The sequence below is a fragment of the Pseudopodoces humilis genome, chromosome 1, assembly GCF_049639895.1.
Source record: "Pseudopodoces humilis isolate 2021_Gansu_Grassland_sample_001 chromosome 1, ASM4963989v1, whole genome shotgun sequence".
Lineage (NCBI taxonomy): Eukaryota > Metazoa > Chordata > Aves > Passeriformes > Paridae > Pseudopodoces > Pseudopodoces humilis.
Window position 1 is genome coordinate 100,030,815 of NC_142200.1, and position 23,893 is coordinate 100,054,707.

At 39.3% G+C, this 23,893-nt stretch overlaps 1 protein-coding gene across 5 annotated transcripts in view; it reads left to right on the forward strand.

Annotated features, from left to right (window-relative positions):
• The window catches only part of HECW1 (HECT, C2 and WW domain containing E3 ubiquitin protein ligase 1), a 250,224-nt gene that overhangs the window by 64,411 nt on the left and 161,920 nt on the right, over positions 1–23,893 (forward strand). For 3 of the 5 annotated variants that reach the window (XM_005533197.3, XM_088060634.1, XM_088060639.1), the window contains exon 2: positions 21,198–21,522. In XM_005533197.3, coding sequence (XP_005533254.2) covers positions 21,198–21,522 — 325 coding nt within the window. Of the gene's footprint in view, positions 1–1,917; positions 1,976–21,197; positions 21,523–23,893 lie in introns of all 5 variants that reach the window. The other 2 variants (XM_088060628.1, XM_088060632.1) reach the window with 1 other exon arrangement.

The window sequence follows — 23,893 nt, forward strand, 5'->3', positions numbered from 1 at the left end:
CGGGCGGCGGAGGGGGGTCCTGGAGTGGATACAACACGGACTCAAAGTATCTAGACACAGGAGGCTCAAACTTGCTGGAATAATCCCGGGTTTATTGTCTGTCGTCCATCCGGGGCAAGAGAGAGAGCGAAATGCTCTGGGTCTTATCTCTTATATCAGGGGGCAGGGGTGATTAGGGGATGCAGGGAGGTCACAGCCAATGGGAAGGGGGAAGGGAAAGAAGGTTTTCAGGTAGGAACTAACATTACACAAACCAGAGGTGAGTTTTACCCTTGGGAGGTACCAAGATTTTTAGATGCACTACAACAGTTTATTACTTTTTGTTAAGTGCAAAGCTACTAAGTCTGAAACCAGCTTCTGTGTGGTTGTAGAAAATTCATGGTGACTGGTTGTGAGAAGAGGATTTACAGTTCAGCTATTTGGAAGAGTTTTGCTGCGTGTACTTCTAACAGACAGCTGAAAAAAGTGTGGATTAACTTCTCTGAGATTGCCTTTAAAGATGATGTGGCTCCTTGCCCAACTTTGGGATCACCCTGCATTATTTCCAGTGTAAATACGCTTTTTCAGTAAAAGCAAAGGGCCACCAGACTATAGGCAGTTGGTAAATTTGGGACTAAAATGGATTATATCCATAAGATTTAGCGGCTTGTGAAAGACAGAGGGAGATGACAAAGCAATGGGTGCTTTTATTTTGTCTAATTTCATGGCTATTACTTGTTTTGAAAGCCTTTTAATAACAGGGGAGTATAATCAAATGGCATTGTTTTGTTTCATAATTTTTTTTTTCAGCTGAACATTTCTAAACAGTAGAGCATCTTCCTAAATCCAAAGCTTTTGGTTCTCTTCTTTATTTTTGTGCTCTCGAGGAATTCACAATTTTAGTAGAGGCGTTGATCATGCTGTTTTAAGGCTTCTCAGCTGTTGTTGAGTGCACAGCAGAAGTTGATGGTGGGGATGAATAGTAGGGTGGGTCAACAGTCTCCAGAGGTGTGTGACATGGGGAGATGGGGATATCAAACTCTCTGGTTGCTGAGGGTCATTTCCTGCTAGTGCTGTAGGGAAGCTGTGATGTGTCAGCATGCCCAGATAACAAAAGAGAAGGAGAGTGAATGAGCTGAAGCATAGGCATCATACATGTTGCTGTTATGGCTGAATTGTGGATGTCTTTCGTTTTTCTAATTGTATTTTAAAGCCTTATTACTTCATGTTTGAAGAGCCTTCTGTCCTTGCTGATTGGCTCTTCCTGATTCAGACTTAAGTTTCTCTCTTTGTTTCTTTGTTTCTCTCTGCACAGTTTTGTAACATGTGGAAGTTTCAAAACTGTTTGAGGCTGAATAAAGAAGCAGAATCTTGTTCACAGTATTTTGCGGTCTAATCTTGGGACTATTCAAACTATATATTGGACTACTCAAACTGGATATCTGGTCTGCTCCAGTATGGTACACTGAAATTTACTTCCTTTGTGGCTGGTCCCTGCAATATCCATGTTTGTCAATAAATTGATGGGAAGAGGAAATATTGGTCAGCTGGCACCCATCTAAGCTCATTCAGTATGAGAATTTTTCAATGAAACTCCGCTATGGTAGTCTTTTGTTTTCCTTCAGTTTCTTCCTAAGTTAAATGGATATTATACTTAATCTCATACAGTCTGAAAAGTTTATTGTACTTAATACTGTTCTTAGTTTTTAAAACACATGTATTTCAGCATTGAAGTGCATGACAATGTCCAGCTCTACTGGAATGTAACGTAGTACACTGCTAACATGGGTAAGGTACACTTGGTACCGAACAGTGGAACAAATCAATTAATAAAATGTTGTCAAAGACAGGCTTTGGTAGAAAAAACAGTATTTTTAAATGTCACTTATGTTGGTTATGGGATACATGCTGAGTTAACCTCATTGAACTTTTCCCCAGGAATTGATGCGCTTACAATTGGCGGGTCATTATGCTGCTCCACCTGTGTAGTGTTAAGGTCAGTGTGTTTTTCTGATTATAAAAACCATCCATACCATTCCATTATAAATTCACTACCATTCATATAATGGAATGTGCCAAAGCTCGGAGCTCGTTGCAGCTGCCCCCGGTCCATGTTTAAGATCAAACAAAGTGGTTCAGGTAATTTGAGCGCCTTTCAAGAATACACCCAATCAAGCTTCATTTGAAGTGATCTTTTGTTGCTTATGTTTTTTTTCTTTTTTTGTAACCTCCTAAGCATCCATCTGATGTCGGTGTTGGGTTTGTTTTGTGTGGCCAGCCCAAGAATTCTTATTGAATCAAGGCGTGGTGATTATAGGATGGTAGCAAGGAGGTCCTGGGAGCAGCAGGCAACTGTAACACTGCAGTTGCACGTATCCATGCCTAGGCAAAGCACAGAATGCATCAACCACTCACCTTCACAAGGCATTTTCTGAAACCTACAGCTTCTAACTGTGAATTAATTCTGAGTCATCACGACACACAAATCAGCCATCACGGTAGACACTAATGTGTGAGATGCAGGGATGTATGACTATGGCACTAATCACTGACTAGAGGAACCTGTGAGATTATGTGCATGCGTAACACACTGCTGCTGTATGCATCTTCCTGCACAGCTTAGTCTTCTCAATTGTTATGCGTTATCAAAGAGAGCCAGAATGTGCACTGAAGCTTATCTAGTTTATTTCTGTCACTGAGATGTTGATATGGTTGGGGCTTTTGTTTGAGTGTTTGCTTCTACATTTTCCTTTCTTATTAATTATCCAAATAACTTGAATTCTGTGCAGAGGAAGAGTTCAGTGAACAGCCATATATGTCATAGGGCATTATGTTCTTCCAGTTTCCTGAGGATGTATCCTTTCTGTTTAAAGTTCTGCACTTCATAGTAGCCAGTGAGAGCCTCAGGCATGAGCAGTTCTGCTGGGGAGGCATTTGAGCCTCTGGAAATTAAGCAGTGCTGTAATTGCTGAGGAAATACATGAAGTTTCTTAATGATGAAAACTGAGAATCTTTGTGGACGTGTCCAACAGCACTCTTCCTTTCACCTCCATCCAGCTGCAAGCTCAGTAGTATTCTACAAGCATATAGACTCACAAAATGTGATGAAGAACCATGGAAAGACTCTTTGGTGAAGAGTAATCCTTGAATGTCCTAGTTTATGGAAACTGTTCACAAGCTGACATGTCATATGACAATCATTTCCATTTTGCAGCTATTGCATCAGGTGAGTACCTCATCAGAAGTATCTGGCAGTTTATTTTATTACTCTGAAAAAAAGGCCAAAACCCAACAAACTAAGTGAAATATGAACCTCCCTCTCTTTCCCAAAGATGATGCAGGTCATGGTAGGATTGCATCTTTTGCTCAAATGAAAAGCTTAAAAGGAAGGGCATGTTTAATAGCAGAAGGGGTATGAAAAAGATTGAGAATAGGGTTTGTTTTAGTAAAGCAGAGTGCATAATACCAGTTTAACTTATCAGAAAAACCATATTTTACTTGGGCATCAAAAGGAGTGTATTTGCAGAATTTTCTAATTCATCTGTAGTGAAGATTTTCCTAAGTTTTAAGTGAATGGATCACTCACTGCTAGCTAAGTGTCTTTAGCAATTCTGGACCCTTAAATACAACACTACAGGAGGTTGCATTAAATACATTCCACCAAGAATCCTGCCAGCGATAGGTCGCTGATGCAGCAGCAGGAAGAAAACAAATTACTTATTTGCTGCAGCCTATTCAACTGACTGTAATGCTTTTACTCCTCAGGGTGGTCTTGTGGTTGAGATAAGGGAGTCTTGGTCTTCAGTCTGCATGGACAGCTCTATTCAGATGTACCAAAGTGGTGTCAATCACTGTCACGAAGTGCTGTCTATTAGATACATCGCCTATCTTTTATTGACAAAATTCCTTAACTGCAGCTTTGGTTCAGTTTCTACCACTCTCCTCTGTGTAAGGAGGGTAAAATGTATTTCCTAAATTGAAAAGTCTTTCCTCAGTTCCTTGCCTCACCCCCCCTCTCCTCATCCTGTATGGAAATCATGTTGAACTAAGTTTATAACAAAATTTCCAGCTGGACACCTTTCTTTCCTTTATTGCCATTATTAGAAAAAAAAATTAGTTTCCGTTTTAATCTCAGCATGGATTACTTCAGGAAAATCAAACCAGATGCACAATTTAGTGTATGGTAATCAATAGTAGGTACCTGCGAGGGCATTTGATTGTCCTTCCAGATAAGGCTTTTGAGTTACAATATAGGCATTGAAGATAAGTATTTCTAAGCAGTTTGAAGACTCGATGGGTACAAGGAGTGTAGGACCCTTCCAAATCCTTGGGGAGGCCTGAGCACTATTTAGAAGTGTTTAAGTATCTAATTTAATTTCTCAAATTAGTTTCCCTCCATATGCCCTATATAGTCAATAGAGTGAAGTCATGCTCCTGTTTCAGAACACCCTTTTCTCTCCCTTAACTGTACAGCCAGTATAGAAAAGTTACCCTCAGTCAAGTGCTCAAATCTCAATGCAGGCTGTAAAAACTGGAAGGAAAATATAGAAACATAGCCAAAAATAAAATGTTATAACACAATCAAAATAAGGTCCCAGTTACAAAATGTGCTAATGCTCTAGTATGCGGTGGCTCTTCTGCAAGTAATTTCTGCCTTTGAAAAAGTCTACTCTGAGACACAGAACAGCATATTCACCTTTTGCTTTGGATTTAGTCCTTCATTGGGAAAGAGGGCTGTTACCGATCCACCAATTAAAAAAACCTTCTCCAATATGTGTTTTACATTATGTTTGGTCTATCAGGGACCACCACAGCACATGTGCTTTTTGTAGTATGCTGTGTATTTACGTTAAGACACACAACAATGATTTATTCTTTAATTAGAATTTATCACATGTGGAGTTCATGCTTTCAATATAAAGAGTTATTTATGGGAAAAAGATTCATTATTTTTCCTATGCCAAGGGTTGTTACTGTACAGTTGTTACCGGGGTTTATTTAGGACTCAACAGACAGAAACTTTTCAGATATCATTCTGCAGTGTAATTCTCAAGCAAAAATAAATAACAACAAATAAGCTATAGGAATTACTTTTTATAAAATAGCACATCTTGGTAGAATCTATAGTGAAAGCTATTTCCCAGACAAAAGCATTTCCCCATATCCAAAATAAAACATTTTGCAGTCCCTTTCCTTTAAGCTGTGCCTTACATATTTGCATTGCCTTTTTTGGTGCTAGCGATAACCAAAATATGTAAAGAATGTGCTTTGAACTCTGTAATTTTTCTTATATGTTTGTCTGATAGGCAGAAGAGCCAACAGATCTGCCAAAATCCATTGGGTGCAAAAGGGATGGTAGTTAGCTAGCCTGCAAGCATGAAGGAAACCCCAGCTCTTCTGTAGACTCAGCTGTGCGCTGGTGATCCCAGCAATGGCTGCAAGATATTGGAGAGGAGTTGGAAGAGAGGTGGAGCTGTGAACCAGAGCCCTTGCTCTCCTAATGTCTTTTTAATTAGAGTATATAAATATTGGCTGGGATTGCAGTTACATCTTAATGGAGAAATTAAGAAACAGATTAATTTTTAGCATGATTCCCTCTTCCTGTTTACATTGGCCTCTATTTCCAGCACCAGTTTAATTGAAGGAACAGTTCTCTGTATTTTCTTATTATCTGCCATTCATGTAAGGGAATAACTATTGTATAACTAATATACATTTGGAAAAACACAGATGTGCTTAAAGGCATCACCAGAAATTAAGACATGCTTTAAAAGACAGCACAACTGACCAATATTATCATCCAGGTAATTAGGAAGGGGGCACTTAACAGGAAATTCTATGACAATTGCTGTTCTGCCCTCTACATCACCTAACTGAAAGGCTGTGAAGATGGCGATTTCCATCTAACTTCTAGTATTTAGGGGGACAGGAGTATGGGACAGAAGTTGTTTCAAGACCTGTTAATTTTTACAGACCTTTAAACAACCTAGGCCTCATTTTCCATTGCATCCGAGACATGCAAGATGAGACCTAAGTTGAATTCATTTTTGCACTACATCCGTACTACATGCACAAGCCATTATCCATACTGGATAAAATGGATGACATTGGAAATGATGTGTGCCTTCAGAGTTTTGATGCCACTTAAAATTTCTGTTGCTTTACTGGCTGTTGTCAGCTAAAAACTCATGAACTTTTAAAAACTCTGAAATAAAAGGCATTATAATTTCTTTTGGTAAAATGTAAATATGCTTTTAACTTCCAGGTTTTCCATACTGGGAACCTACATTGTTTCCATAGTGTTTTGCAACTTTGCTCTTGCATGATGTGGATATACTTTGGTTGTGACAATTACAAATATTTTCATTTTACTGGGAAATTCAAAGATGTTTTCAAAATGTGGCCCATCTCTTTAAAGCAGATAAACTGGCTGAAAAAATCCGGGTTTTTTTTGAGTCTCTATATGATAAAAGTCTAATTAAAGTCAATTAATGTTTAATTTTATTAATATTAAACCATTTACAGAGCTAGTTGCATAGTAAAAAAAAATATTCTACAATGCACCAAGAAAGCTCTGTCAAATATATTATCTCTTACTCTTTATGTGAATATATACTTTAATTGAATTGGGAATTTAAAAATGAAAAATATAAATGAGATTTTTTTTGTACTTTGCATTTTTAATTAGTCCATTTTTCATGACACTGAGTTCTCACCTCTATTAATTTCTTTGCTTCGTGAAGAAAAATTATGCACTTGATGCCTTATTCAACACACAAGAAAAAATTCACACCAGTTTTACTAGTAAGCTGGAAATCTGTCACAAAATCCATACAAAAAATATAAGCATATTTTATTTAATTTGCAACTAAAATTTTCAGCCAGAATGAGAACACACTGAACTCTCTATGACAAAATACTAATTAGGAAGAAGGGAGCTAGAAAAGGAGTAGTGTTGTGTTGCATATTTGTTCAGGTGCTGTTCCCACTAAAGTCACTTTGATTAGATTTATGTTGTGTGTTTCTAATGGCCTTTGAAATACCATAACACCTATTTCTACAGACTTCTACACAGGAGGAAATTCCCTCGTGTGAGTAATCAATTCAGTTGATGGAGGCTATATATAATTTTTTTTATAGCCTACCTTTCTGGGATGATCAGACTTCTGGTTGCCCTTTCTGTCTGTCAGTCTCTTACCTAATTACTTCTGAAACCATTGGCTGATTTCAGAAAGGAGTCTTTGAGATAATTAGGTTTCTACAGGCCTCAGGGGCTGGGAAGAGGAGAAAGACCCAAGGTTGGGACTGGAGGAAAGACAGGTAGAGTCATTTGTCACCTGCTTAAGCAGCTGGCAAGGTCTCTGGGATTATCATTACCTTTGCCTTAGGTGTTTTTTTTTGCATTGAAATGGACAGAAAAAAGCTGGGACTTTACAGTTTGGTGATGATGAAGGATAGAGCTCTGCAGGAAAACAGCTGCATTAATTCCACTGCTAACAGGGTTGTTTGTTTTTATTTCCAGGAATACTTTTGGAATCAGACCTGAATGCTTTTAGTGTAAACATTTATCTTCTGGTTAAAGGTTAGAAAAATACAGCGATCAATTTATCACTAATACTGAGAGAAAAAGTACCAGAAACATTAGTATGTGGCTATTGAGCTAATGTGTTACAAGTGATAAATTTGTTAAATTAGTGTCTTTGTCTGTTTGCAGATATACTGTGTATATACTTATAATGTGGTGGGCTGACCCTGACTGGACATCAGATGCCCACCAGAGTTACTCTATCATTCCCCTCCTCAACTGGACAAGGGGAGAGAAAACGTAACAAAAGGCTTGTGTGTTCAGATAAGAACAGGGAGAGATCACTCACCTGTTACTGTCAAGGGAAAATCAGATTTGACTCAGACAAATTAAATTATTTGCAATCAAATCAGAGTATGGTAATGAGAAATAAAACCAAATCTTAAAAAATACCTTCTCCCCCCCTGGGGTTGTGGCCAGTTCTTCACATGTTTTTGCTGCCACTCCTTCCTCCCCAGGGGGGAGCAGTCCTTGCTCTAGCAAGGTGTCTCTTGTGGGGTCCCTCCTACAGGAGCCAGTTCTCCAAACTTCTCCAATGTGAGTTCTTCCCACAGTCTGCAGTTCACAAACTGCTCCAGTGTGGGTTCCCTGCAGGGTTACAGGTCCTGCCAGCAAACTTGCTCCAGTGGTGGGCTCTTCTCTCCATGGATCTTCAGTTCGTGCCAGGAGCCTGCTCCAGTGTGACCTTCCCATGGGGTCACAGCCTCCTTCAGGCATCCTTCTGCTTTGGCTTGGGGTCCTTGTCGCTAAAGGATACAAAATGATTCACACAAATTCTTTTCAGTGTTAGAACAGGAAAGAACCAACCTTTATTTTCTGACTCCAGTATTTATAGATTCTCAACAATGATCAGGGGTTGGATAATTAACATACCACCTTCCCAAGCACACTGGTCATGTGAACTGTCCATCAAAGGACATTTCTTAGAAGGAATGCATAAACACCTTCTTAGAAGGAATGCATAAACACCTATGTTTACAGTTACTTTCCTGGGAAAGCAGCTACAATTATGAAAAACAAGATCAGAAGACTTAGTTTTCAGGGTGACAGGTTGGGCTGGTGGTGGATCTCTTCTTCACTGTGGGCATCCAAGACTTTCTGGGACACAGCTGCCTCACCATGGTCTGCATCCCAGGCTTCAGGGGAATCTCTGTTCTGATGCTTGAAGCACTTGCTTTGCCTCCTTCAGTGGTACTGGGGTTTGCATAATAGTTTGACACACTTCTTTGCACCCCTCTCGTTGTCTTGTCTTGTGCTGACACTTCTTACCTGTCTTAACAATGTTAACCCAGAGGTGCTACCACCATCGTTGATGGGCTTGGCCTTGGCCAGAGGTGGACCCCTCTTGGAGCCAACTGCCACTGTCTCCATGGGACATTGGGGAAGCCTCTGGCAGCTGCTCATGGAAGTTGCCTCTGTAGTCCCCTGCTACCAAAACTTGGTCACACAAACGCAGAAATGAATTCCTACACTATGCTTTGGAGTGTAGGAATTTCCATTAATTCCTAATGGAAATGCCTGTTCACAAGTCAAGTTTTAATGTCACTTACATTCCAGTTTTACTGCCTAGGGTTAAATTGAATAGCATTTCATCTAGCAAGTAATAAAATCAATTTAAAGTAGCATCTGTGGACCAAAGCATATTTCACTGATTTGTGCACAAAATTGGACAGCAGGAAGTTCTTGTCCTTAGGAGAACAGAACTGAGACTCCCATGCTGAGACACCCAAGCAGGCCATGGCTGCTTGCATGGCCACAGCCTTGTTGCAGGGCAAAATGTGTGTCTCAGTCTTTCTTCCAGAACTCAGGTTTAAGGCTTGAAGAGCTGAACAGTTTTCCAACTTGCTTACTTGTGCAGGCTTCTATAAATACTAATTAATGAAACCATAGACTTTCATTGCAATGCCATAAAACCTAATCCTTGATGAATTTAGGACACTTCCTTGACAGAGGATTTGTTACTAGAAAAATAGATTAAAAAAATTTCTCCTTTGGGCCTTACTTTAAGTGCAATGTTAAAAACTGTAATTACTTTTCTTCTGTGAGGATTCAATGGCAGCAAAAAAGTGTTAACTGTAACTAATGGTCCTCATTAAAATTAAATGACCTTCATTCAGAACCATTCTCATGCTTTTGTCTGTGAGCAAGTGAAATAGAGTATTTCCCATCACCTTTGCAGATCTTCTTCTTTGAAAACTCTCACAGGACCTTTTGAACATAGGACTAGAAACCCTTTTGAGCTGGAGTAAAAGAGGAAAAAAGTAAATTAAAACCTCATGCAGTAATGTAAACAGATGTACAGACCTCTACATATGATTGTGTGATACCCCATAGCAATATTTAATTATTGTGGTAGAGGTGTACTGGCAGCCAGCTCAGTATGGATGGAGTTCAGAAATCATACAGTCACCGTGGAGCTTGCTCATCTCTGTGTGCAACTCCAGGATTTTTTTGGAGATGGTAGTCACAGGGCTTGTCTCTTTTCTATGTTTATATTTGTTTGGTGGAACCTGGACCAGCTTGCTCTTCCTCATCTGTTTGAACTAGACTGCAACAGTTATTATGGGTGGTTTCTGCTCTGAAAATCTGCTTTATGCCTGTAATTGTTTTCCAGGAGGAAACTGCCAGGCTGCATTTCATCTAGCCTTTGCTAGCATTTCCCCAGGAAACCTTGGATATGTGGCTCAGATTTTTCTTACGGTGATCTAGATGAAAACAGAGTCCCTGAACACAGTTTCTGTTCTCTCATGTAGGAGTTTTTGGGCCCTAGATAAAGCTGCCACATGTTCTTTTTTGTAAAGTCTGAATCTTGTTCCTCAACTAGAGATTGTAATACCATAACTATTACTTTTCTCTAGGCATAGTTTCCCCAGTTTTTTTTTTTGCTTTCTTAGGAATACAATTATAGTAGAAGCTTGTTATGATTTATACAATCAAAACATAATCAACTTTTAATAAAGATGAAACAGTAAGTAGCAGTCTGGTTTGAAAATGCTTATCTTAGTTTTACCTGTCCAGGAACAGAAACATCTCACCCTTTAAACTATGCCTTGTGGGTTCAAAATCACTAGTATCAAGTTTTTAACTGTATTAGAATTATTTTCAAGAATAAAATATTGGATCTGTTTCATTATTTAGCATAAGTCAGCTTTTCTTTACCATTCTGCAGTGCAGATTAGGAACTCTTGATTCTCAAAATGTTGGTCATAATAGATGTTTCTTTAAACAACAAATTTCAGGTATTTTTTTGGCACAGTCTCCCCAGAAGTGTACGTACATGAGGAGACAATCTGTTAAGAATAAGCATACTTAAACATGGAATTCAAACTCTTAGTACTTGCAAGAAGATTTCATTCTGTCATTTTCACTGACATCCAGTGACATCAGACAAAACATGCAGTAATGATGACTATGCTTCAGTGTTTCATGTTCCAGTTTTCTTTAGAAAAAATGAAAAATGTGTTGGTTTCTATTCTTATAATTGCATAGGAAAAAAAAAACATTCAGATATTATGGTCTAAAATGAATTATATCTTAAATTAATCCTAACCCATCAATTCACATGTTTGTTTTTAGGTTTTGAGATCTCATTCTAAGAGTAATTGCTGTGGTCTGTATTCTAAAATGCAACTTGCTCTACATGTTTTGTGATGTGTTTTCCAATAGAACAGGTTGTCCATGGATGAAAACATTTAAAGTGTTTTAGTTAAAATATGATTTCTTTATTTTCCAGGTCTGGATTAGTCCTTGTTAGCTGCAGCTGTTGACAGCTATATGGGTTTTCCTTTGCTTTACAAAGTCACTTTGTTCCCCATTGAAATCAAGGGGAGTTTTGCCTTTATAGTAAGCAGGATCAAGCACACTCAACCGGATGGCATTTCTGTATTTGTCTGGAGGTAATATGGTAATAACAGAAGCTCTGTAGCCAATTAATTTTAAAATGTCAGGGAATATTTCAGGCCTCATTGAAAGGGAGATGATGGAACTGAGGGCATGCTCTGAAGCTGGTGTCTGGTTGAAAGACTGGTTTATTGTAATGGTTTGTTGTTGTGCATAGATCAAAGGAGTGGTTGATACAGGCATTAATACTCGACAGACTGCTAATGGTACCTACCTGCCTCACTGCCTGAGGAAGCTAAGAGGCTGACACTTCATAACACTTACACTCTTAAAGAAATACAGATGGAGGTAAGAAGCATGACAGTCTAGCAGCAGTGAATGAAACAGGACATTTTTAATGTTCTCTTTGCTGTGGAGTGGGGGTCAGCCACCGTGGGCAGCTGCAAAAAACCATGAGTGAAAAGAACATCCTTCCAGCCCTCCTGGGTTTTGCATGTTTATTGTCCCCACGAGTTAATGCAGTTCCTGTCTTATAGATGGTACAGTAGGGGATGCTGTGTGTCCTGTCCCTTCCTACCTACAAGTGTGGGGACAATGGTATTGACAAGTGAGAAAGGGAGACAGGCCTTGAGAATACAAAAGGATGGGGAGGAGAAGAAGGTGCATGGTTGCCTGGAATATGGCTATGGCATGGGCTGTGATCTGAGAGACATGGCACAGAGGAGCAGGATCCTTACCAAAAGCTTGGAATAGAGGGAGGTAGGAGGGAAAGTGCACACTGCTCTTTCGGGGGATGGCAGTCACAGAGTCAACAGAAGTTTTACACAGGTCATGGTGATAAATGGCTTGTGGTGTGTACCACTTGTGCTGCACAGGAGTGTCTAGGCAAAAAGAGAAGCATGGATGGTGGGAATGCTATATGCATAGATCTGGAGGATAAATCCTTTGATGCATACATACATGATATGTATGTATCATACATACACATGTATTGCATTTGCAAAGATTTATACTTGTATCTGAAAGGACGTTAATATTAAAAACTTCTCTTTTGATATCTGTGCTTAGTTGCTTTCTGTTGCCTCTTTGTGTGTATACTTTATGCATAATAAGCTATGCCTGACACCTGTGTAATACATTAGACAAGTCTTTTTTTCTTGTGTCTGGTAGCAACATACACTACAGGCATCACACAAGGCTTGTTTTCTAGTAAAACAGTTGTCTTAGTGGAAGGTGTAATGCATTCTTCATGGTAGAGAATGGTAGGATTTTTATAACTCTCATGCAGTATAAGAAATTAAGAGTGCTTTCCACAAAAAAAAGATTCCTCCAGTTGCTGAACTTTGGGAAAGAGATATGGGAAATCTTGGACTGCTTCTGAGCAATGACTGAGAAGTTATACCTGACAGTTCTGGGAAACAGTGTACATTACTGGATATATTTCGGAAACTCATATTTACTCTACACCATTTCATTGTTAGTCTCTTAAATTGTGCAGAATATCTTCACAGCTTTTCCTGTAAACCTCTGCTATGTGAACTGGTATTACATTTTTTAAAAAACCTGTACATAGAGGGCATATACTACACCAAGTATTTTATTTTCTGTGCTCTTTTTCTGGATATACTGTCTAGTTTACAATTCTATAGTAGTCTACAAAATCAGACTATTCTTAGGTAATCAGGTAGTAGTTTAGTATGTTTTTTTAATTTCCCGTACAATTCTATTTTGCATCCATTAATGCACTTAGAATACATATTTTCTGCTGCCCTCAGGAGTGCTTTGCCCACTTACCTTTATATAATACAAAATTTTGCAGCTTGAGAGGTCTGACTCCTTCCTACCTAACCTAACATGCCTGACCTAGAATCCCAACAGTCACTGACTCCTTAAAAAGGGATAAAGAGAGGTGGAACTGAATTCTGTCTGGGAAAGCCTTACCTGGGTCTCAGTCATTTTTACAAGGAGCCTGTCCCTTCCTTCTGAGTACTCAGGGAGTCTTGCATTCCTAAATTGGGTGGCTGAAGTACTCAGAACTTCAGCTGAATTAATCTGGACCTCTGTACACATCGATCTTTTTCATGGACAAAGTACTTGAAGAACGAAAGCCACTGGTTATAAAAATCCATCAGGTAAGTGATGTGCTGTGCAGAACTTGAAACGGGACATCCAGCACGGTCAGGGCTTCTCAGTGGGAGTATCAGGGGATCACCTCAAAGAGCAGCAGTTGTTTCAGCCTGTAACAGAGAAGAGCATCCTTGTTCTTAACCTCCTCCTTACTGAAAGCCCCTTGGATTAAGTAGCATTCCTGGGAGGCCAGCAGAGTCCTGCTTTGCATAAATGTGGGAATGATTCTTGAACAGAAAGCCAGTGTGGGACACACAGGCTTTCTGAGACAACCCTCTTCTTCATCTAGAGTGATGATTGTTTACTTTAAAATGTGGATTAAACTGATAGTAGTGCCTGCTACAGAATGTTTGATTTTCTTCCTTCCATGGTTGTTGTCCATAAATACTGTCCTTGGGTTTGAAATGGTGAAGAATGGAGGCTTTTAGTCTTTGCCACCACAGTCACAAGGACTTGTGTATCTGTGAATCTGGCATAGTCCACACTGGCATTTGTGGACATGAGGATGCTTGGTAAGAGGGTAAGAGTGGGTGTGTTGTGCTATATCCAAATGCTTTATCTTGCACCTGTTAAGAGGTAGTCACTGTCCTTCCTCTGTCTGGTACTGCTGTAGACTCCTCTGCCTGCTTCTGGTGTTTGAAACCAATCAAGAAAAAGGTATAAATTTCCTATTATGTGCATCATAAAGCATGCACAAAGGTGAGTATTGTGCACTTCGGAGTATTTGACTGTATATGAGCAGATGCTAAGCTTACTTCTTTCATTTTGTAGTGTGGAAAGAACAGAGTGGAGCTGTGTACTGTTACTTTGATTAAAGATATTATCATGTTGACCCTATTCTAATTTCCTTATAATTATCTTTTTGAGATTTTATATTCAGGCCATATTGCATATTTTCCTATTCTTGTGTACTTGAATATGTCCTTTAAAAATATTGGCAGTGTTTTCAGATCTTTTTTCTGTAATGGGTAATTTTGATGGCTGTTTCTCATCCCCTGCTGTGCTGAACTGCTGAGACAAGACTGTTTCTGCCGCTACCGATTTAACAGAAAATAAGAAATTAATTTTGTACTTAGTTGCATTCCATTGCAGAAACTTCCTAGTTCTTTATGTAATAAATTATGAGTGGATTATCACTGACTCAGTGCAAATGTCTTGAACATAAGATTGTTAATTGCTCTTAGTTAGACATGAAGTGGAGAAATTTGGGGTCAGCTCATGTAAAACTGGTAAAATGTCTTTTTTGTTGTTGTTTTTCAGAAAATTGGTTTATGTACTTACAGGAGTACAAATCTTAATGTGATATGTGTGTCTTTTATCGCACTCTCTTGGGTTCATCAGTCTTTTGTAGTACTTTCACAAAGAGATTTTCTTCCTTTTTCTGAACCCCAAGAATTTCCTTCCAATCACTGCCCCATATTTCAGCTTCTATCTTCTTGTTCCCGGGAGGTTGTTTAAATGCTGTCAGAAAATATGGACAGCTCTTAGTTGTGCTTTTCCTCTGTAGATGGTAAGAGTACCCTCATTACTGTGCTGCCACTTTTTTCTGCCTTGTGACTAATAGGCCTGCATCAGGAATCAATCCCTCCCGCTAGCACCAAACCTTGCCTGGCTGACCTTCAGGCCAGCCCTTTCATTTTGATTCTAATTTGTGCACTGATTTGCACATCACTGAAGCAAAGTTAAATGTAAGAAGATACATTAACATAGCACTACATCTGGACTGGAAATGCACAAAGGTCAGAAAATGGAAAAATGAACTGTCTAATAACATCCATTTGCCCCGCTGCTGATGTATAATGGCTTTGATTTCTGATTAGTGGTCATTATAAGCGTATATATATATATATATGTGTGTGTGTGTGTGCATGTGTGTATTGTGCCATAGATGTGCAATATTGAGACAAGTGCTGTTAAAGTTCTCTAGTGTTTCTATGGCATGGACTCCTCTGAAATGTTTTCAGCTTTCCCAAGAGTAGAAGTTTCATCTATGTGCTCTGTAATATCTTGTGGAGGAAAGGGTGTCAGTAGACCATGTAAGCCTGCAACTCTCTTGGGCTATTAAACGATTCCTTTGTAGCAGTAAGAATCCATTCCTGTGGCTCTGAAATAAATGGACCGATGCTACAAAGTTCTCTGTGCTCTCCAAATCCTTTGGCTTCATGGCATTCTCCAGTCCCTAGCTTCATGACTTTCATGTTGGGTTTTATGGTTAAAGGAAATAAGACACTGGATGGTATGAAGACTTTGCATAGCATTTTTCACTCTAAGCCCTTGTTTACTGGACTTGGCTGTAGTATAAGCTATGCTTTAAAAATCCTTTTTTTTCCTAAGCATTATATTAACAATTCTTCCAAAATTTAAATGTCCAAAGAATTTTATTTTTTTTTTCTCACAGGATGATAAATTAATAGTTGAGATAGGTGGCAGTAAGTTGATGGGAGGTGATTATGATAGCTGAAGCTGTAGCCTTGATTACAGCTTACTTTTGATCTGTGTTCTTTCTTACCTCTGCATTGCCTTGCATTTCGTATAGTCAATTGTACTGCGCCCACAGTGATGGAAAATGCCAATGTTCTCATAGTTAAATTTGCTGTGCAGGCACCATGTGCTGTGTTGAGGACTGTCTCCAGGCAGAAAGAAAGAAATCAGAATATTTAATTTGCCTTCTCCTGCCTCAGAGTTTGACGGAGGGATAGTGTAGTTTCCCTGAAAGCAGCTGAGTGGTGGCAGCTAAGGGGTCCTCAGGGCTCTGGGTGGGGAGAGCAGATGGGGAAGAGATGCCTCCACAGCAGGCCTGCAATGGAGGTGAAGATGAGAAGGTTCCTGTGAACAGCAGGAAGCAGATCCTGCAATAAGTAGCAGGGCAATAAGTATTCAGGGCTATGGAAAGTGAGAGAGTTTGCTCTGAGGAAAGACTTTACATTGCTGAGTTGAGACCAAGGCTGGAGGGGAGAGTCCTGCCCTATAAGGAGAAGCAGCAAGATTCATTATCATATACTGTTGCTTTCACCCAGTTCTTTTATTCTTCCATGCAACAGAGGTGAGTTTCCTGTCCTTCAGAATTTAGCAGTTCCAAATGATACTCTAATAAAACAATTTTACATGCTAAAAGCCCTTTCAGCAGCCTCACCTTCAAGTTAAAGGTCTTCCTCAAAGCTGTGGCTTGCAGATCGCCATTGCATCATCTTTTGATGACTGTAGGCACTGTTGTTTTCCTACTTGTTTTTCTGGCCCAGCCCTGGGTATTTATACCTGAGCTATGACTAAGTTTTCTAAATCTTTTTAGGTTTTATCTCACCCAGCTGACCAAATCTTTCATTCAGGCTGTTGCCACTTTGCTTACTGTTCCGTTAGTATGATATCTTAAGACATGCTCTTACCGTCTTGCAAGCTGGTCTGAAGAGTTCTGCTGAGGTAATTTATCACTTTCACCACACTGCCCTAATTTTTACTTTTAAATCAGTCTTAGCTCCTTCATGTCTTTAAAAAAACAGATAAAATGGAAATGACAGCTAAAAACTTACCAGATGAGCCTTAATTTCTGATAGAGCAACCAAGAGACTGACTCCACATCTGATTTGCCTATGACATTAGACTTGACTACTGGCGTATTAAATTTTCAGATGGATAAATGTGCTGTGTCTCAAGTTTCCCATCACAGAAAGCTATCTCATTGTCTTTCTCTGCACTTGCCCTTGAAATTTGGGTTGCAGTGATGCTTGCAGACATCTGAGTGACTACTTTGAGCCGTTGTCATGGTGGCTAATATTGTCACCTTGTTCTCTTCATTTTCTTCATCTGCCAGGGCTCCAGTGATGGGTTGCATTTCAGTTATATTCTGTCTTTGGTATAAGTCCATTGTATCACCATCCTGACCTGCACAAATACATCTTCCAGCAATTGGAAGTAAATGGTATCAGTTAAAGTTTCTGGAAGACAGCTTTTACTTGTCTAAACAGGGAACAGAGCTGGATCCTTGCAGATGTTTAGCTGAGATCTATCGCTTTTTGCTAAAGCATCATGGACTTTTCTGGCATGATTTAAAATAATCCCAAATAAAAAAAAAAAAACCAACAAAATCCCTATCATTAAACCCTACAGACTTCCAGGGGATGCTTCCATGGCAGATCTAAATCCTGTAGTGAAATTCAGCTAGCAATAATGGTGCTTAGCCTCTCAGCCAGAGGATTCTTGTCTCAAAGAGGGAGACAAATACCATTGATGGTACATTTTTTTCAGGTGGTGAAGGAAACAGCTCTGGTGACAACAGCTCTGTGCTTTCTGAATGCCAAACAGCAACTGGGAAGGAAGAGAGGTGTGAATGAGAAAGGGAGAGAATGTGGGAAGAAACTGTGAAATTTTTTTTTCTTGGTATTTACTGATTACAGGTTTTCTATGTTTATATTTTTGAAGGCAGTTTTCTTTACAGTCAGATCTCATCTGTTATTTCCTTTAGGCTGCTCCTTCCTACTCTACCTGTTAGTATTGCAGTTGGATTTATATGGGTGGAACAAAAAAATAAATCTTCAGTTAATTTTTATGGTGTTTATTTGCATTAGATGGACTAAGTGAGATAGCTAAATGGCAAACTGCTTCTCATGGATAATCCTCCAAATATCTGGTTTTGGGTAGGACTTTCATGTAGCTGGTAGATCTTTAGAGACAAAGCTTTCTTGAGCTCTTTGAAAATCAGAAGTGAGGGGAGTGAGTGGGAAAGTGAAGCCTGGGGATCATTTTGTGCAGAGTATCCCTGGGTAGAAACTCCCCTGCAAGGACTGACTGTAGAAGCAGCTGTAGAGTGACTGTTCTGAGGCAGAAATGAAGAGGTGTTTGTTGACAACCAACATTTGGCCTTTCTTTGTTCTTGCTTTATGATTTAAACTCTATACTAGAAATGAGTATTTAGTATAGTGTGTGTAGTGTACACACCTCTTCAGAAGGATTGAGTAAATACTAATCTCACACCCCTAAAAAAGGGTTTAAATTTTTAAAATATATGATGTATCCATGATGGATCAGATTGCTTTCACAAGACATCAAGAGGATGTCTTTGTAGCTTTTTAAGCTGCCTCACCATGGCTGGGATTCTATCACCAGGGCTTGGGGGCTTTAAATAGTTACATAGAAAACACAAAAGGCTGTTAATAAAATGTGGAATAACTATTTTACCTAACCCGTTTCCTACTTACTTATACAGCCATGCTTGTATTTTGATGCCATTATTTAATCCAGATAATTATGTGTGACTATTTCATTCATTTGGGTTTTATCTTTCAATTTGGGGATTTTCTGGAAAAACAAGAGACTTGGATTAATGGAGAATTTGGCCTTCTGTGTTCCTTTAAAATTATGCCATTTTTTCCATTGGCATCAACATACAGGAAAACAGGAACTTACAGAATTCAAACAGAGTGAAAAATATACCATTTTTATTAAAACTGCTTAAAGTCATGCTGAAGCTGAAAAAAAATCTGTTTAAGTCTAATTTAATTTTAAGGTATGCAGTTAATTAATACTCTACATCCATTAACATTCAAAAATGAAAGTATCTGCAGAACCACTACTCCCTGGAGTAATTTGTCATCAGAAATAAAATGTCTGCCTTTGAACTGAAGTAGCTTTTGGGTAGCACAGTGAGCAAGGGAACCCATGTTAATGATACAGACTAATCCAGAAGAGTGAACTTCAAGTTTGTTACATTGATATCTCACAATTATAAAACCAATTCTAGTTATGTCAGATACTGTTGTGACAGCCAGTGCCATCTTTGCTAAGTGACACAAGCCACCAACAAATTTAATTTACTGACTAGACCGTGATTGTTTGTGTGCCTGCTTGTGCATCCCAGATTAGAAAATGTTCACAGCATGTTTCTTGATTGAAAAAAGATGCATTTTCTGTTTACATGGTGAATAAACAGTGAATAAATGCAAGAAAAGAAGCAGCAAAAAAAGACAGGATGAGATGCACAGTAAATGCAACACAATGCCCTTCCCCTTCCCCTTCCCCTTCCCCTTCCCCTTCCCCTTCCCCTTCCCCTTCCCCTTCCCAAAAAATACCTTTCTAATTATTAGCTTCAGCCTTGCAGCCCTTCCTATAATGTGTGGCATTCCCACCAGAGCTATTTTTGCTTATAAACCCAGTTTAATGCAGTAAGTGAGGATTTGGGTCAGCGGATTATAACTGTTGTCGGGCAATGTTTGCAAAGTGATAGCATATTCTAGGGGTGCAAACATGCCAGCTGAATTTTTTGTCTCTGTACGGTTTCTGTGCAACAGAATCCTAAGATGCAATAATAGGTTGCTTAATTAGTCCCCCAAAACCAGTATTAATAAAGAAAATATTAGGGTTTTTTTCAGGACGTACTGTTCTTCTGTGCTATCACAGCCTTAATAAAGGCGGCGTTAAGTAACTGCTTGGCTGGACAAAGGAGCTATGATTTTCTGCCACTTAATTTGTTTGAGTTCAAAAGGACGATTTGACTTCTGATCATGTGAAAAACATTTCATTGCATACTGGAAAGCTGTCTGGTTTTGTATCTAACAGACTTGACAGCATGGTTGGCAACAGACAGATAATGGAAGGCTAATGAATAATGAAAAGCTGAGTGATTGAAATAGCAGAGCTGCAGGGAGAGAAGAAGGAAAGCTGGGACAGAAAATGGAAAAACAAGCAGTACAGAAGTCAGGAATAACTAGTATTTTGATCAGTATCAGAGAATGTCTTCACATCAGAATTTAACCCAGTCATAACTTAAGTATTCTCCATCTGCCATCTCACAAAAGCTCTTAACTCATGCACCAAGACACATTTTGTACAAGTCATTCTGCTTGCCTTGAGGAAGGGTAGGTTGAAATGAAAATATTTTTCAACTGCTAGGATGATGACTACTCCACAGTAACCTTCTCAATTGTCATTAATTTTCTGGTGCATTCATAAATTCTTACCTGAGCGGGGAGTGCTTAGTATCTCACAGTCTCCTGCGGAAATCTGTACCAGATCAGAGCTGTAGCATTGGAAGCATTGGAAGCTATCAGCTGTACAGTGGGACGTTGTCACACTTATTTTGTATTTATACTTCTGTGAAGACATCTCTATTTTTGTAGCAGGGTTAACTATGTTTTCATGGTGCTCACTCTTGAGATACCCAGCAGGGAGGAACGGCTCTTACTCACTGCTAATTGGTCTCTCCAAATGAAATGTGGTCTCTAGAGTTACTGTGTCTTAAGAAGGATTCCTCTGCAAATGTAGCTAGAATTACTGGGGCTAACACTTAACTCCAGGTGTCAAAAGTGAGAAGACTATCTCTGATACCAAAAGAGGGTGGCTCTCTGGCAGTTCAACAGTCATGGTGTTTGTGTCTGGTTATGTCCATTAACATGGAGGAAGCCAGCTCCTATTAATTTCCTTAGACTGCCAAGCTCAGTTGTGGCTGAGCTTGGTGGTACAAAGCTTGGTCTTACACTTGCTTTCATGGTAAGAGTTACAGGGTAGGAGCTGAGTTAGCACTGTTCATGCTGCCTCTTTTCGTGTCTCTTTTTTGCAATGATAAATGGAAAAAGGTCTGCTGTTTTCTTGCTGTAACTTACTACTTTTCCTGAGCTCTGATATCACTGAAAAATTAATAACACTGTAAATACTATCCTTTCTTTTTTCTTCACAGAATCTGTACCAAAACAGGTTCCTGGGCCTGGCAGCCATGGCATCTCCATCTAGGAACTCACAAAATCGGCGCCGGTGCAAAGAGCCTCTCAGATACAGCTATAACCCTGACCAGTTCCATAACATGGACATCAGGAACAATTCCCATGAGACGGTCACCATTCCTAGGTCTACCAGTGACACAGACCTCGTCACTTCAGACAGCCGGTCCACCCTGATGGTCAGCAGCTCCTACTACTCCATTGGGCATTCACAGGACCTAGTGATATACTGGGATATAAAAGAGGAAGTGGATGCAGGGGACTGGATTGGCATGTATCTCATAGGTAAGTAAGTCCCTTTCACTCCTTCCCCTTAGGGTTCCTTGCTACTTTTTGTAGTTGTAGGCATTAGGGTAATGTGGGCTAATGATAGTAGTGAGCTGATACAGCTTCCTTAATTGTAGTCTAAAAGTGGGTATATATATGACAAGAATTTTTTTTCTGCTCCTTTCTGAATTGCTGGTTGCAATCCTTGTGCTCACTTTTTCTTCAGAAAAGATACACTAAGGCTTTCTGTTGATGGTTTCTTGACATTTCAAGATAAATTCATTTTAAAGCCTTTTGGATGTTGGGAAAATACCTCCTGTATTAAGACAGTATAATATTTTCAGGGTTTCCTCTTGAGAGTCCTTGAGTAGTCTGTGGCAGATGAGAGGTTTTACAAGTCAAGAATATGAATCATTTAAAAACCTGTGAGAATGCCTTTTTCTCCATAGCCACAGGATATTTTGTTATGAACAATAATTATAGACTGAGATGGTCTGAAATTGTCCCAGAAAGTTTTGCTTTTTTTGCCTTTTATTGTGTATTGGAAGCTATATTGAGCCATGTACATTAGTATATTTTTTGGCAACTCCATCTAGTAAATCCAGCTCCACATAAGAGTAATAAGAAATGGTTTCAATTCACTTTTACCTGATTGTTTCGGTTCAGTAAAAAATTAGCTTTTCTTAACCTGGTTTGGTTCCTATGGAAATAGTCCTGTTGCTGAGACTGGAGTTTATATTAACTCTGCTCCCTGGTAAATTTTGAAAATGATGGATCAGTTTCAGACACATTTCTCTGTGTATTAGGGGTCTTAGAAATGTAAAGTTCTTAAATGTTTCTTGAAAACCAGTGACTTTGTAAAGAATTGGTGCCCCCACAAAGGGAAATGTTGGTAAATTGCTTTCCTTGTCTATTTGGAAAGTATGCCTAGCACTATAGCTTAGTTCTAATAACACTGTTTCATCTTGCCCAGACGGAGAACCAAAATCAGATAAAGCAAATGATGTTGTGAGATGAGGTTTAGGAGCAGGCATAGGGGACACAGGGAGCCACAGTGTTACTTAAGTGCTTTTGTGGAAAAAAAGAGGGCTTGTCTTCACATAATGATAATATTGGGAACACAGATGGTGGTGACATAGGGGATTATGTGAGAAAGTACTAGACAGCAGGTCTGAGCATGTAGAAGAGCCATAGTGGCAAGGTGTTAGGCATTGGAAAATAACTTCAGGGTATTGGAGAGACCATCAAAAGGGATACACGAGGGTGGCTATTTAGGACATGGAGGGAAAGGAGTGGAGGTTACAGTAAGCCAAGCTGCAGTACTTGTCCCCATGAGTACCCCATAAAATGTCATGCTTTGAAAAAAAAAATAGGCTTCTGAAATTTAAATACTTTAGGAAAGAAACAAAAACTGGGTTTAAAACAGATGCCTTGAAATCAGTCTGGTTTGTTGGCCTTAACAGAAAATTACTTCTGTTTACAGTTAACGGTTAAGTTTGAAGTGAAGTGTTTTGCTGAAATAGATGAGAAGACACAGCAGCCCCCAGCACTGGGCACTAAAAAATACTGTACACCTATTCTGAAGTATTGCAGGCAGCTCATGGACTCTTGCCTCAGTGGATAGAGGCAAAGTATTCCTTCTGGGGGTCTGAAGTCAGCAGAAAATGCATAGGGCTGTTTCACACTGACTGAACTTGTTCAACCAGGTTTCACAGCTCTGGCATTGCATCCAGGGCTGTGAAGACACACTCCAATTTTATTTTTTTATTTTTTTTTTTCAAATAGGCAACATGAATATGTAGAAATTTAACTGGGCAAAATAAAAATGCACCCTGATACTCCTGCTTAATTTACCATATCAAACAGGATACATTGCCCCACACACCCCAGTAAATTGTAGGTGCAAATTTTGAAGTATATCCATGCCCCTGCTGGCTGAATGCCTGCTGTTTATGATGCTAGTCAATGGCTCGTTCTAAGGAACTCCTCTGCCAAATAAAAAATGATTAGTGTGTCCAGTCCCCAAGAAACCAATAGCTGATCCTTGATATCTTTGAAGGTGTTTTATCTCCACTCTCTCAGGTTCCCACTCTAAATAACTGAGGAAATAGCAGACAGAAGCATCCCTTATTCCCTTTTTTGTCTTCACTTCCCCTCTTCCCATTCCTGCCCTCCCCTGCAAAACTCATGTAATATGAGCTTTGGTTTTGGTTCCCTTTAAATAACATGGAAGACTGTGAAGATCACGTGGGTTTTAGAGTTTGTTTGACTCAGAATCTACAAAGGTAACTGGCACTCTGGCTGTATCCACATTTACGAAGTAGGGTGAACCAGTAGGAATGGGTCTGTAGAAGCAAACATCTGATGAAGGCCTTTCTGGGGGCTAGAC